Source organism: Amia ocellicauda, chromosome 13 (genome assembly GCF_036373705.1).
Source record: "Amia ocellicauda isolate fAmiCal2 chromosome 13, fAmiCal2.hap1, whole genome shotgun sequence".
NCBI classification, from domain to species: domain Eukaryota; kingdom Metazoa; phylum Chordata; class Actinopteri; order Amiiformes; family Amiidae; genus Amia; species Amia ocellicauda.
In genome coordinates, this window is record NC_089862.1 from 2,718,504 (window position 1) to 2,735,000 (window position 16,497).

The 16,497-nt window shown below is 35.3% G+C and overlaps 1 protein-coding gene across 3 annotated transcripts in view; it reads right to left on the minus strand.

The window, feature by feature from the left end:
- Positions 1 to 6,488: 6,488 nt before the first annotated feature.
- Positions 6,489 to 16,497, minus strand: part of npm1b (nucleophosmin 1b) — a 65,482-nt gene continuing 55,473 nt past the window's right edge. For 2 of the 3 annotated variants that reach the window (XM_066719691.1, XM_066719693.1), the window contains 3 exons: positions 11,998 to 12,078; positions 11,370 to 11,444; positions 6,489 to 7,835 (listed from right to left, as the gene is read on the minus strand). In XM_066719691.1, the coding sequence (XP_066575788.1) occupies positions 7,782 to 7,835; positions 11,370 to 11,444; positions 11,998 to 12,078 (210 nt within the window). In that variant the 3' untranslated portion in view covers positions 6,489 to 7,781. The remainder of the gene's footprint in view (positions 7,836 to 11,369; positions 11,445 to 11,997; positions 12,079 to 16,497) is intronic. The other variant, XM_066719692.1, reaches the window with a different exon arrangement.

Consider the following 16,497-nt stretch of genomic DNA (forward strand, 5'->3'; position numbering starts at 1 on the left):
TAAGTCTGGTTGCTCTCCTCTGCCTCTAGAGCAGCAATATCCTTCTTGAAGTGTGGTGCCCAGAACTATACACAGTATTCCAGATGAGGTATAACTAGTGCATTGTACAGTCTTAACATTACTTCCCTTGTTTTAAATTCTACACTTTTGACAATATACCCTAACATTCCATTTGCCTTTTTATTGCTTCCCCACATTGTTTGGATGGAGAAAGTGAGAAGTCCACATAGATTCCTAGGTCTTTCTCATGCGTTACTTCATCTAGTTCTATTCCTCCCATAGTTTAATTATATTGGACATTTTTGTTACCTGCATGTATTACCTTGCATTTGTCCACATTGAATTTCATCTGCCATACTATCTAAGTCCCTTTGAATAGCCTGTGCTGCCGAGATTGTATATGCTGAGCCACCTATTTTAGTATCATCGGCAAATTTGACAAGTTTGCTAACTATCCCAGAATCCAGATCATTAATATAGATTAGAAAAAGCAAAGGCCCTAGTACTGATCCCTGTGGAACTCCACTACCAACCTCACTCCTGTTAGAAGCAACTCCTCTAATCGACACCCTCGGTTTCCTATACATCAACCAGTTCATAATCCATCTACTTACATTACCATGAATGCCTACAGCTTCCAATTTGAGGATCTGTCTTTGGTGTGGAACCTTATCAAAAGCTTGTTGAAAATCTAAGTATATCATATCATATGCTTTCATGTGATCTACAGCTGCAGTTACATGTTCAAAAAATTCAATTAAATTAGTAAAACATGATCTGCCTCCTTTAAACCCATGTTGACTATCTCCAAGAATATGGTTTTCATTAAGATGCTCCATATTTTCCGTCTAATACTTTTTTCCAACATTTTAGAGGTGACGCAGCTAAAATGTTGGAAAAAATGATTGTGGAATATTCATTGTGGAATAGGATTAATACATAATTAAATAATCTGTATAACTTTACATGAAGAAAAACATTTATCTGTAATGTTCAGTGTATAAATTATGGTTCATATTTTTGTTTTTGTTACTTATCAAAGTATGTAAGTATAAGCTTAACATTACTGCCACCTAGTGGTCATCAGCTGAAATAAGTTTTCCAGTTTTGGGGTACAGGATCCCATTACTGCTATAAAGTGCACTTTATTCCAACAAAGGCAACACTATAGATTAATGTGTACTTCACAGACAACCTATTAACATAGACACAGGAAAGCCGATTTAAATTTTTATTGAATACATTATAATATACATGTTATATTGATTTTTTTATGCAGTAATGTAGATTTTTCACCATAACGTTTCAAACCCAGCATTATGTTTGTGCTATGTAAGGTTCCAGGATAAATAGGAATTCATTCAAATTTGAATGTATAGATGAATGTGCATCTAAAATGTCCAAAAACATATATGAATCAACAACACTGATTATACAGAATGCTTCTTCCATTTCTGTTCAAATGTGTCGACTGTGTATATCTTGGAATATATTTCTGATAATTGTGCCCAATCTGTTGTCCATCTATGGCTTGATGGCTGGAGTGTAACTACAAGGATGATCTACATTGTAGCCTTTTTAGCTCATCAACATATGACCACCACCACCAAGCAAAATGGTTGCTAAGGTTGGAACATTGTATGATCTGTGATGGCCAAACCTTGTATAAAAGAAAGCCTAGTAGTGTATGGACTGCTGCGATTTCTAATAAGCAGAAATATTTCCATGAAAAAAGTCTGCAGTGAAGTCAAATACCTCTCTTATGAGAAGTTAAATACCTTTTCAAATCAATTCATATATGTTGAATTTTTACTTGCATTTCAGTCAATGTGGTCCCACAATTATGTCTGCCACTCCTGACTTAACCGATATATCTTGCAGCTAGTGGTTCTTCAGAGGTGGGTTATATTTTAAGAATTTGCTACTCAATTGTCCTGTAAAATACTTTAATTTTCATGTTCACCATAGATGAAGTCCATAGGGCCACCTGGAAATCTGAATAGTCTTCATTAGATAAGTATTCACCCCCTATAACACCCCTAAAATAAGCTCAGGTGTAACCAATTGCTCTCAGAATTGACAGAATAAGTTGAATGGAGTCCATCTGCATGCAATACAAGTGGTTCACGTGATTTCAGATTAAATACACCTGTCTCTAAGGTCCCAGATTTGGGATTTAGAAAAAAATCAGTTTAGACCAGGCCGTCCTACTAAACTAAGCAGCCAAGTAAGAAGAACATTGATCAAAGAAGACACCAAGAGGTCAACGACAACTCTGGAAGACCTACAGAGAAACTGTTCATATGTCAATATAATCCATAAATCTGACCTGTATGGAAGAGTGGCAAAAAGAAAGCCATTTCTGAAAAAAGCCCATTTAAGATTCCTGCTTGGAATTTGCAAAAACAATTGTCAAGATTTTGTGGTCTGATTGAACAAAAATTGAACTATTTAGCCTAAATACATAGCAAATCTAATAATGGGTTTATGTAAATAAGGCAACAGGAGAGACAAGTGTCCTGTTATTCCCATTCTTGTGGTTCAACTATTGTTCTTTGTTGTTGTAATTTAGGTTTAATCTTGTTGGGTGCTTAAGGTCAATATCATGTTTAGAAACATATTACACACACACACAGTTAGGTCCATAAATATTTGGACAGTGACAAAATTGTCATCATTTTTGGCTCTGTACACCACCACAATGGATTTGGGTGAACGGTGTAGGAATTACACCCATTTTTATATGTGGTTCCCCAATTTTAGGGGCTCAAAAGTAATTGGACAAACTAAAATAATTATGAATTAAATTGTGAGTTTGAATACTAGGTTGGAAATCCTTTGCCGTCAATGACTGCCTGAAGTCTGGAACCCATAGACATCACCAGATGCTGGGTTTCTTCCCTGTTGATGCTCTGCCAGGCCTGTACTGTAGCTATCTTTAGTTCCTGCTTGTTATTGGGGTGTTTTGCCTTAGAAATCAAACCAAACCAATGAGAGAGATAGCAAAAACATTAGGTGTGGCCAAATCACCTATTTGGTGATGCACTGGTGAGCTCAGGAACACCAAAAGGCCTGGAAGACCACGGAAAACAACTGTGGTGGATGACAGAAGAATTCCTTCCCTGGTGAAAAAACCCTTCACAACAGTTGACCAGATCAAAAACACCCTCCAGGAGATCTATGTCAAAGTCAACAATTGAGAGAAGACTTCACCAGAGCAAATACAGAGGGTTTACCACAAGATGTAAATCATTGGTAAGCACCAAAAACAGGAAGACCAGATTAAAGTTTGCCAAAAAACATCTAAAGAACCCAGGACACTTCTGGAACAGTGAACAGATGAGACAAAGATCAACTTGTACCAGAATGATGGGAAGAAAAGAGTATGGAGAAAGGAAGAAACTGCTCATGATCTGAAGCATACCACCTCATCTGTGAAGCATGGTGGAGGTAGTGTTATGGCATGAGCATGTATGGCTGACAAGGGAACTGGTTCCCTTGTATTTATTCATGATGTCACTGCTGACAAAAGCAGCAGGATGAATTCTTAAGTGTTTAGGGCTATATTATCTGCTCAGATTCAGCCAAATGTTTCAAAACTCAATGTACGGTGCTTCACAGTGCAGATGGACAATTTTTTTAGGGAAAGAAGTGGAATGTTCTGCAATGTCCAAGTCAATCACCTGACCTGAATCAAATTGAGCATGCATTTCACTTGCTGAAGGCAAAACTGAAGGCAAAACACCCCAAGAACAAGCAGGAACTAAAGACAGCTGCAGTACAGGCCTGGCAGAGCATCACCAGGGAAGAAACCCAGCAACTGGTGATGTCTATGGGTTCCAGACTTCATGCAGTCATTGACTGCAAAGAATCTACAACCAAGTATTGAAACTCACAATTTAATTCATGATTATGTTAGTTTGTCCAAATACTTTTGAGGCCTTAAACTTGGGGAGACCACATATAAAACGGGTGTAATTCCTACACCATTTATCCAATTTGGATGTAACTACCTTCGAATTAAAGGTGAAAGCCTACACTTAAAGCATATCTTGATTTTTCCTTTGAAATCCATTGTGGTGGCATACAGAGCCAAAATTATTATTGTGTCACTATCCAAATATTTATGGACCTAACACACATATATATATATATATATATATATATATATATATATATATATACACACTCACCTAAAGGATTATTAGGAACACCTGTTCAATTTCTCATTAATGCAATTATCTAAGCAACCAATCACATGGCAGTTGCTTCAATGCATTTAGGGGTGTGGTCCTGGTCAAGACAATCTCCTGAACTCCAAACTGAATGTCTGAATGGGAAAGAAAGGTGATTTAAGCAATTTTGAGCGTGGCATGGTTGTTGGTGCCAGACGGGCCGGTCTGAGTATTTCACAATCTGCTCAGTTACTGGGATTTTCACGCACAACCATTTCTAGGGTTTACAAAGAATGGTGTGAAAAGGGAAAAACATCCAGTATGCGGCAGTCCTGTGGGCGAAAATGCCTTGTTGATGCTAGAGGTCAGAGGAGAATGGGCCGACTGATTCAAGCTGATAGAAGAGCAACTTTGACTGAAATAACCATTTGTGAAGCCACAACACGTACAACCTTGAGGCGGTTGGGCTACAACAGCAGAAGACCCCACCGGGTACCACTCATCTCCACTACAAATAGGAAAAAGAGGCTACAATTTGCACAAGCTCACCAAAATTGGACAGTTGAAGACTGGAAAAATGTTGCCTGGTCTGATGAGTCTCGATTTCTGTTGAGACATTCAGATGGTAGAGTCAGAATTTGGCGTAAACAGAATGAGAACATGGATCCATCATGCCTTGTTACCACTGTGCAGGCTGGTGGTGGTGGTGTAATGGTGTGGGGGATGTTTTCTTGGCACACTTTAGGCCACTTAGTGCCAATTGGGCATCGTTTAAATGCCACGGCCTACCTGAGCATTGTTTCTGACCATGTCCATCCCTTTATGACCACCATGTACCCATCCTCTGATGGCTACTTCCAGCAGGATAATGCACCATGTCACAAAGGTCGAATCATTTCAAATTGGTTTCTTGAACATGACAATGAGTTCACTGTACTAAACTGGCCCCCACAGTCACCAGATCTCAACCCAATAGAGCATCTTTGGGATGTGGTGGAACAGGAGCTTCGTGCCCTGGATGTGCATCCCACAAATCTCCATCAACTGCAAGATGCTATCCTATCAATATGGGCCTACATTTCTAAAGAATGCTTTCAGCACCTTGTTGAATCAATGCCACATAGAATTAAGGCAGTTCTGAAGGCGAAAGGGGGTCAAACACAGTATTAGTATGGTGTTCCTAATAATCCTTTAGGTGAGTGTATATATATATATATACATACATATATATATATATATATACATACACACACACACACACACACACACTTTTTTAAATCCACAGAATAACAAAAAGTACAGAATAATGCTGGACAAAAAGATAGATTTAATTTAATACCATCCTATAAGGAATTTAAGGAACTTGGGTAGAATACCAGTAGAAAATAAATATCTGATTATATTTATCATTGAAACATGTAATGAATGTTTGCAGAAGCCAATGGTTTCGAGTTTTTCTTTCTTCATGGGCATCAGTATGATTTACAAGTAATGCTATAATTTTGACTGCCAGTCTGTATATACATAAAATCTAATGACGGTATCAAAGAAAATTCAAATTCAAGATAAATAAATTATAAGAAATAAATAAGCAATCTTCAACCTTTCAAATAAACTGGATTTATTTACCTTGGTCACTATTAGAAAAACAGGACGGACATTCATTTTATAAACCCCTAATACGTCTGCTCTGAATTAAATGAACTTTAGCAATCTTCAAGGAAAAAAACAACAACACAAAGTAAGGCTTGTCATCTATGAACCAGACAAGAAGATACAAACATTGTAATGTCCCATTGGAGGCCCCTGCCGTTGCAACACTCCTCAATGGATAATGTCCTGGATTTTACCACACTTCAAGTTATGTTTCTGGAACATAACTTTTTGCAAATTACTTTTATTGTTTGGCTTAGTTTTTGATGTTTACCTTAACAATAATAAAGAATATGATCATGTCCAATTACAACTAGGATATATATGGTGAGAACCTTTTTCGATCTCCCTGCCTCAGCTCTGAAATTCCCAAGATCATAACATTCTTCATCTGAAGCTGTACATACATATAATGTGGGTTACATTGTGTAACATGAAAATATCTGAATCCAGAACCCCCTGTATATCAGACATCCTACATTTCACTTTGTATTTGTATTTGAATTTGTACATTTAGAGTCATAGGAAAGGCTGAAATGAGCAGATGCTGCAGACAACAACCAAACCAAACCCTGAAAGGCCTGAATATTCTAAATATGGTGACAATTATTTTAACCACTGCACTGTAGAAAACATTAAGCAAGTTCAGGCTCACTACAATCAAAGGCCAACATTTTTTTTATTTTTAGGAAATATATTAAGTACCAAGTAACACAAGTATAACACACTATGGTCACATTTCTAACTTTGAGCGTTTTTGCAGAACGGCCTGTAAGAAGGGCATAGTTGTGATATGTTCTCATAATTGTTGATTGCTAATTCAGTACAGCGGGCATACATGTGAACTCTGGGAGTACAGATACTGGATACATTTTTTCATTTGACAAACTGCTTACAGTGATGTACTGGACCACAACACACCTTTACATATTAAACCTTAAAAAATATTTTCCTAATGCTTTTTCAGGTCGATCTTGCTGGCTACATAACATAGTTCAGTTAAAAAAACAAAAAACAAAATGTAAGGTGCAAACTGTGTTTTACTGGAACTTTGAACTCTTCAGTATATAAAAGTAACCACAATGGGTCAAAATAAAATGCAAGAGTATATAAGAATAGGAAATGGACAGTACGACAACACAACAATATGTTTTGGGCATCTTTTAACAGAGAGTCTTCGGTTCCATCTTCAACAACAAAGTTTCAACAGATTTTTGTTTTCTTTTTTTACATATAATTTAGACATAGTGATTGAAGCATTAGAGACCAGAGATGCTTCCTTCATTGCAACAAATTAGGCATTTAACAAATTATTTCAGATTTCTCAAACATAAAACAAAAAATTCAGTACTATTAGCCTAGTAAGAGTGAAAATATATGCACGTTCTCGGTGCGCAGTAGAGCTGCCATCTTCATACAATTTGAAGTTACATATACAGTAACAATTGGTGTGTTAATTCACAATTATAGAGCTATTAAGGTGCTCTCATATGATACACAAAAGATCTGAGTCATATTCAGTACACTATACATACAAACACAGATTTACGTAGTTCTACTGAGGGCAACCTTGCTGTGGAGTGGATTGAGGTTTCAATCAAATACAAACTGACAAACTGAATTTGTAGTCTTTGATGTAATGTAATTTAAATTGCCTGGTGTTACTTTCCTTTAAGTTCTAAAGGATTCAGGTTTAACTGATAATTTAAACACATTGTATGGTATGGGAAATCTGGGAAACTGCTGATACAAACCCAACAGAAGGCATTGAAGTAGCAAAAGCTATGTACATGTTATTGAAGAATAGCATACATATGTATAGCATGGTTACTCCATATAAGTATGACAGAACAAATTACTTTACATACATGTTATTAGGGGCATATGATGACCATGATATGAAATAATATTAAAAATAATAATAAATGTATCTGTCATACAGATGTAAAGTAGTTATTTTTTCTCCACTTTTAACGTCTGTGCAAAGTTCCAAAGTTCCTTGATTACCTGAGAGAAAGAAAGACAGTGAAAATAATTCATTAATGATGTAAAACACTACAAACTGGCACAGGAATAATAGTCATAGGCAGCAAATGAAATGGATAATGAATTTCAGTTTCTCAAGCTGTTGTGAATAGACTTGTTTGTTATTACTAGAATTTTATTGTTTTATTGTTAGAAACACCGCAACAAATAGAATGCAAATTAAGTGCGTTTCCATCAGTTGGATGTCTTCAACATCCAGCAGCAGTGCGTTTGACAGCTCTGGGGAAAGTTATGCTGCAGGTAATTTACAGACAGTCCTTTGCTGCTTAATTTCAGTATGTTTAAACTCAGTTTAGTATTGTTGTGCAATGTAATCAGACCAAAAAGCTTTTACTACTATTTGTTACATTATTATTTATTCGACAAACATGTTTCCATCTCCTAGTTGTCACAAACTCTATCAACAAAAAAACAAAAAAAAACTCAAGCAAGTGTAAAACCTTTATAGTGAATTTGTTGAATTTTGTTTTTTCCATCCAGCTTTTCAAATTCAATAATGCACATAAAAATGCTTGGATATAAACATGGCTTTGTGTTTCCCCATTGCATATTAACTTCTGAAAATAAAATCAAGCATACTTGTACATGAATTAACAATCTCAAACCACTTTTTCGTTATGTTAGGTAGGCCTACACAATAGTTTTAGAACAAGCTATAACACTAGAACCGCCAACATTTCGTACAACATACTAGGACTGCAACAACTAATCGATAAAATTATGAAAATCATTGTCAATGAATGTCATTATTGATTAGTGTGGCACGGAAGTACCACAGTGATGCACGAGTACATGAAAAGAAAACGCGTTGGTGTCACGGATGAAGATGAAACGGTAAGCAAAAACTGTGTATATCCTCAGTATATGAAGATGTGAAAATGGTATAGTCTAGTTTAATTCAATGTTATTGTGTAAACAGCTTTGTTTACTAACTTTGAGACAGTCACACTAGATCTATTTTGTCTCAAGCATCAGGTTGCACAATCATCTAGCTCGCAACATAGTGATGGATTAAAATAGCGCTACCACAGAAACAGGTTAAATTAAAATGGTGTGAACAAAGTGAAGCACTAAATCTAAAGGCAGTTAATAACAGCAGCAGTAAAATATTATTTTTTTTAGTCACTGTAGTGGTTTTCAGCGAATGCTTATACACTTGTGCACTAATGCAGAATCTTTTTATAGCATTTGTCTACTACAATTAACTTTTATCTGTTTTTCAAACAGGATCTACTGCGGCTCTACTACGTTCACACGATTATTTTCAGTCTTTCTATATTTAATTTATCTATATATCCTTTAATTATTATTCACTGGATGTTCATTGGATTGGTAGAGAGATAATAAAGATGCATATCCCACCTTGGCAAAATTAGCTAAATCCTACTTGTGTATCCCAAGCACCTCAGCACCATCTGAGCGTCTGTTCTCTGCTAGGTAACATAGCATGCAAAAAGATAGCCAGCCTCAGCCCGAATACCATTTTTGCATTCCAATTCAAAGTTTTGTAAGAGTGACTAAGAAACATGTTTGTATGAACAACAATGAACAGTGACAGTTTTCTTCTTCTGCATTCTACCTCTGTATCAAAAAGTAACATTTGTTGTTTGTTAATTATTTATAATTTTGATATTTCAACAAACTCTGCTGCTTAATACCTTATTACAAACATGTTTGTGTCCTAATTTCATAATGTGAAGTTTATACGAGTACTCAATATTTTGTTTTGTTTTGCTTATTTATATTTTGGATATTTAAAGTTTTGCTGCTTAAAACTGTGGACAAACATTTGTATTTTATTTAATGTTTAAAATGTAAAAATTAAATATTATATTAGTAAAACTCAATATGTAGCTTTTGCACTTTTTAAAGTACACTTTTACACATAAATACACTGATTTAGGGTTTTATTTAGTTATAATAAACTAAATCGAATTGAAAAATTGTTTAGTTTTTTATCTGATTAATCGAAAAAATAATCGTCCGATTAATCGATTGTTAGTTGCAGCCCTACTACATACACCTGCCGCCTTTATAAAACAGCTGTATGACAAAAATGAAAAACAAATTGTTGAATAAAACTGAATATTTTAATATATGAACATCTCACATAACAGCTTCAGGGCAGAAAGGCTGCATTTTTTTCTTATTTCTTTTAAAATCGTGCACATACATCAACAGGAATAAATAATAAATAATAATAAATAACTACTAATAAAATAAACTTTACACAATAAACAGTGTAAACTTATAAACTGTATAAATCGGTATGCACATGAAAGCACTCTGAAAAGTACGCAGCTATAATGGACAGACATCAATTGCAGAAAACGTGCTTTTCAACACTACAGCGCCCTAAACCTAATACAACAAAATTAGCATTAATGATCAAACAGGTGACTGATCAAAGCATTGATCCAGAGACCTGGTTGGCAACGTGATCAAGACTGAATTCCAGAGGAAAGCTAGAATCTTGCTGAGCTGGGACAGGCAGACCAGAACTATATCAGGTGCAAATTTGCTAATAAAATAATAATGACAGTAATATATGATGTGTAGAGAGTTCAGCAATGTTTCAGCAATCAACATGATTATTCATCTTTTACAGTAAGTCATTTTCATAGTACAAAGCTGACTAGCACATATTGTTAGTACGTTATTAATAATATATGTATTAATAATAAAATTAATATATTTGAAGCAATACAGAATATGCTAGAGCGTTATCTTTTATATATTTGAATTGGGGGAAAAAAATGGGCACCCATCAGCCACTGTGAAATTAAAAAAGTGAATGTCCCACCCTGTTTGTAAGGTTGTACCGTAATTGGGTAAAGCACATGCAAAGATGTGGACAAAAAGAGGAGGGAGAAATTAGGTTCTTATAACCAATTGGTGGCTCTTCAATGACTGCAACTGTTCCTCCCTTCCTTTCAGCTAAATTCAATACTAAAATATCTCATTGTGAATCCTGCACTTCTCTCATAGTCAATGTACTTCTCTCCTGAAGTACTGTATTGGTAGCATTGGGTCTCTGTTCAACATTTCAATATGAAATGTCAAACTAAGGGCTACTGTTCTCCTTAACCACCCACTAGGTAATATATGGCAAAGCTGTAGCATGTCCCCCAAAAAAAGCATATGATCTGAAAACAGGTTTTTGGCTTAAATGTCCTCATACCATACTAACGTTATTCCAATACAAATATTTTCTGAAAACCCTTCTCAATGATCACTACTAGCAGCTATCCAAGAGAAGGAATTTGTCCCATTTGTCATCCCTGTTCTGAAGTCCCCATGCTCAGCTTTTACAAATATTTATTTTAGTTTGACTTTTTTTTTGCATAATAATTTGGCTGATTTTGTGATTGTGGCAAATTAATTGCATAAAAAAAACTTTTAAATATGTATGGAATTGTTTTATGACAATGTAATTTAGACAAACGAAATGATGACATCTGAACAAATTAATTTATAAACAACAGTTATACTTACATTCTTATCAGTGATTTTGAAAGAACTTCTTGCAAAATTTTCAAATTTCTGTTCAGTCTTTGGCAGGTGAAATCCCTAGTTCAACAAAACATTCATTGTTATATTTAAAAAATGTCAAAAACTGTAGTTTTTCAGTATATATAAATATGCTAATGTCTTATTAACTTTTCTGGTCTGAATAAGAATATGCTCCAAAATTATGATAACTAGCACTGCTATATTTTGAGGATTTAATAATTATGGAATCATATTTAATGTATTATGTAAGCAATATTTAATATGAATTAAATATATAATGATGATAAAGGCATGATAGCCTAAAAATGTAAAAGATTTAGCAGAAACAAAATAACTGCTAAATAATTTAACTGAGCATTATCTGTTGTCTAAATTCTTCATTTTGATTTCTGACTGCTATCTAAAAAAATATGAATAGTTATTATTAGTATTCGTTTCATTGCTGATAGTTGTAAGAGTAGTTGTAATGCATCTCCCATTGCCCCCTAGCTAAGGAATACTGTGACATAAACAGAACCTGTGGAGCAGTATATATGTAAATATCCAGCACCTAGTGTTTATGTAAGGTCTTGTAGCTACTAAAACCTGGAATGGGTCAAACATTGTGTACCTTACTAACAGTAGACCTTAGTTTGGTCTTGATCTCCTCGGTCCCAATTGGTCCAGGCTTTTCTTTATTTGGACCCAGATTCTGCAAACAGACAAACACAAATAATTTTGGTTTGGTTTCTCTGCATGTTCTTTTTATTTGTACTCGACAAAGTCCAAATGAAAAATCATCCCAGATACAGTTGGGTTTCCATGAAGATACTTTTTATTTTGTATGGAATGACCACTTTTCTTGGGTCATAGAAATGTAGGGAGGGTGTCTGCTGATAGAAGAGAAGGAATTTCCCCAGAAGAATAGATTCCACATGCAGAAAACTTTATACAGAATAAAAACACCAAGAACCCCACACTATCCTGATGACATGTTTCAACAACACAGAAATAAAACTGTTAAAATCACATAATTAAGCTCTGATGTGTAAGGTGCTCTGTGCTCATGGTTTGTGTGGGTGTTGTTACACAGTTTAAAACATCTACACAAGCAAAGCAATCAAAACATCTACACAAGCAAAGCAATCAATGTTTCAAAATAAAATTTAAATTTAGATAATTCATACCTGCTGTATACTGCTTTACCCTAGAAGTAGGATGCCATAAAACATTTCCCTACCATGCTATACAAAATTAAACTTCTCTGCATGATCAGACAATAGGGCAGTTTTTAAGTCCTAGGTGTGTAACTTGTAAAATAGAACCTATTTGTAAACAATGATGTAATTAGGCTTCAATTGTAACTTTGTTACGCATCACAAAGGGTGGATGAAAGGACTGCAAAGCGAAGAGGGAACTAGATTATTCACTCCTTTGTGAAATGTAAAACTTTAAGAATACCTGTCAGATGTTTTATTTCCATAAAGGCACTACACAACACATACAGATATATACACACACAATATTCATAGTGAAAACTAGTAACATTAACAAAATATGACTGACATTATATTATAAACTGATGTACTAGTATGGATTCTTGTATAAAAAGCAAAAGCAACTGTGTTGTGGACTTCAGGTAAATTAAGGCATTGGGCAAACAGCTTCTATCCCAATTATATTAGTTCTATAAATAAGTAGGGGTAAGTATTATCAGTTTATTGCTTCCATGCAAGAAGGGGCAGGTTCAGGCTTTACACTGAGCAGCAAGGCTATGACTGTTTTGCCCAGAGGTGAAAACAATTTCTCTGGGTGCCGATATCTATATCTGCAGCTTCTGAATGCTAAAGAAAGCAATCATTTGCCATAAATGAAACATCTGCAATTTTTATACTTTTAAGATGTGTTCCTTGTAAACATCATACTTAACTCTCAGAACTATCAATCTTTTCCCTCTTTCATTTATCTGTTTTTACTTAATAGCATGTATGTAACCTGCACATGATGGCTCTGTACAGGTGTTAGGTTAGGTTCCGAGATTACCGAGATGTTTTACAATTTGTCCTTTATTTCAGAAACATGAAACATGGCAATCTGCAGAACAGAAACCACAACTAAATGTACTAGGCAGAGTGAATCAGACAGGCGCTGCTGTAGTAGAGGAGCACGTAAGGTTAAGATTGACGTAAAAATGACAATGTTACACAACCAACGCTTGTCGCCACTTGCAAGACTGTATGGAATCTAATGTGATTGTAGGTTTTCATTAACAGTGTTTTTAGCTGTGAAATACTAAGTGGGTTGGATGACTTCAAAATATGTTAATTTGAAACATTCTACTACACATAAACATTCAAATTATTAAGTTGGTAATGTTATATATTTATTTTCAAAAATGAATGTCTGGTAGCTATTTGTATAAAGGCATGGATTATACAATACCATATGACTACTCCTACATTGCATTAAAGGAAAAAATCTAAAACAAAACAAAAAACATGGAGAAGCCATTCTATAAAGTACTTGCTTATGATATACGGAAATGTAATGCTTTTAAACCAATCAACAGCATATATAAACTATTAAAAGCAGGTGGTAACTCTACCTATTATAGTTTGCATACACTCTTGTGATGTATTTTCTGGCCTCACTTCTTGCATATTGACAGAATAGGTCCCTTTTTCTGTAGTTTATGTAACTTTAGTTTATATAGCTGCACATCGGATATTGAAGATTGCCAGGACATGAGGAAACACACCCAAGGAAAGCTCTTAAAGCTTAAATGTCCCGAAAGCTTTACTACATCTGTGATGCCATATTGCACAATACAGCAGACTGCCTCATGCACACAATTAGCACAGAAATGTGCCATGAAGTACAGTGAATACACTCGGTGCTTAGACCGACAGTGCAATCCTAATAAGTCTTCTTCCAGCTCAGTCTTCTAAACAATTGTTGTGCCACACAGTAATCCAGTGCACGCTCCATATTATAATTACTATTGGATTTGTTCTCCGGGTGATTTCAGCTGTATTTACAGTAAATGACGCACTGTGTGAGCTGAAACATGAACTTTAGCACATGTTGATGGTGAAATTAATTGCTATAGTTGTTATTTTTAATATTAATGAGGACACACCCCTGAAATTTACCCTGTGTTTAATTCTAATGCTAACTTGCCTGGTGGGTGCCAAACACAACTGCTAAATATATTTAAAAAAATGAAGTTTCATCATTAAGAACTTAGCACTCTACTAACACATTTGATTTTTGATTTGATTTGATTTTTTTAACAATTAACAAAACATTGGCCGCCCCGAGTTATTTAGCATTTAATATTTAGGTCCTCGCCCTTCTGCAGCAGTTACTGCCTCAAGTCTTTTGTGGTATGTTCTAACCAGCTTTTCGCATCTTGAGGATTTAATGTTTGCCCACTCATCCTTTCAAAATGTCTCTTAACTGCTGTATGTTACTTGGAGACTGGTGATGTACAGCGATATTCAACTCCTGCCATAGATTTTCTATGGGATTTAAGTCTGGACTTGACTTGGTCACTCAAGGAGTGCCACTTTCTTGGTTTTAAGCCACTCCTATGTCACTTTGGCTTTGTGATTAGGATCATTGTCCTGTTGAAAGATGATTAACTGTCCCAGTTTCAGGTCTTTTGCAGACTGTTCCAGGTTTTGCTGAAGGATTTGTCTATATTTTGCTCTAACCATTCTGCCATCAATTCTGACAAGCCTAACAGTCCTTGCAGATGAAAAGCAACCACACAACATTATGCTGCCAACTCCATGCTTCAAAATGGGGTTGGTGTTATTCGAGTTTTATTTTATATGGCTTCCTCCTTGCTACTAAACCATAACTGCCCCGATTTGTGGATTACCCAAGCTATTGTTGATTCATGCAGTTATTCCCATCTTAGTTGCAAGACCTCAATATTACATTTATTTTCTGTTTGTGTAGTTCTGTAAATAAAGTTCTAAAACACAACTGGAAAGTGGATTTGAAGAGTTTTCTTACTACTTAACACTAGAAGCGCCGACATTTAGAACTACCTAAAAGTGCCAAAGCCGGTCATTGTAACCGATAGCTCTTTAACAGCTGCAATATGAAAATCAAAGGCAAACCATCATTTAAAACTCAGGAGTTTTATTCATGAACATCAAATCCAACATTTACATAGCACAAATGTAGTATTTAAATTGAAATATGATCATAAAACATTAATATTATTGCTATACATAACAATGCACTTTTTTCTAAACGCACACACTGCAATCAAAACACGAATAACTATATAGCCTACAATAAGCAAAAAGCAATATTTTATAGTTCAAAAATAACTATTGCATTTATCAAAACATAATTGTACACTAAAGTAAACATTTTCAACATCATGTAAACTTTGTTTTCAACATACACTGCTTTTACTCACTGTAGCTTTGTATTTCAATGTACTATATATATATATATATATATATATATATATATATATATATATAGCGTGCATACCTGACAGCTCGGTACAGTCCACACAGGACACGTTTCTCCACTTTCCCTGCATGAACTCGTACCTCACATTGCATATTGACAGCCCTCTCCAGGTGAACACTTTTACTCCAGCATTGCAATAAGATCTCCTCAGCTGATAACGTCCATGAATCATTATTTTGCGTGCAATGTGTCTGGGTTATTGTACTTTGTACTACGTGCATAGCAATCGTGTATTGATCAGTAGAGTAAAAGCACTCTGTGCCATTTTGACCTGGTGTTTCACTCACAATGTTTTCACAACCCCACAAATGATCTGCCATTCCCAGTATCACTGATGACCCTGAATCAGTCATGTTCATATATACGGCATTTTCAAAACGCGCGCTCTTCAACCTCCGTTTCCAATCCATTTATTTACGGGTAATCACTGTATCCACTCAATCTGACTACAGCTGTAAGAAAACACCTGTAATGCTGTACAATGCGTGTGTTTTTCAAGCACAAGAAAGACTATAGACGGGTAGAAATCGCCACTTGAGCGGCAGACTGACTCTATTGTAAAGGGAAGGCAGGATTAAGCGTTATATTCGAGTTATGGTGTATTTAAATGACCGGTCAAAATAACCCGATTTTG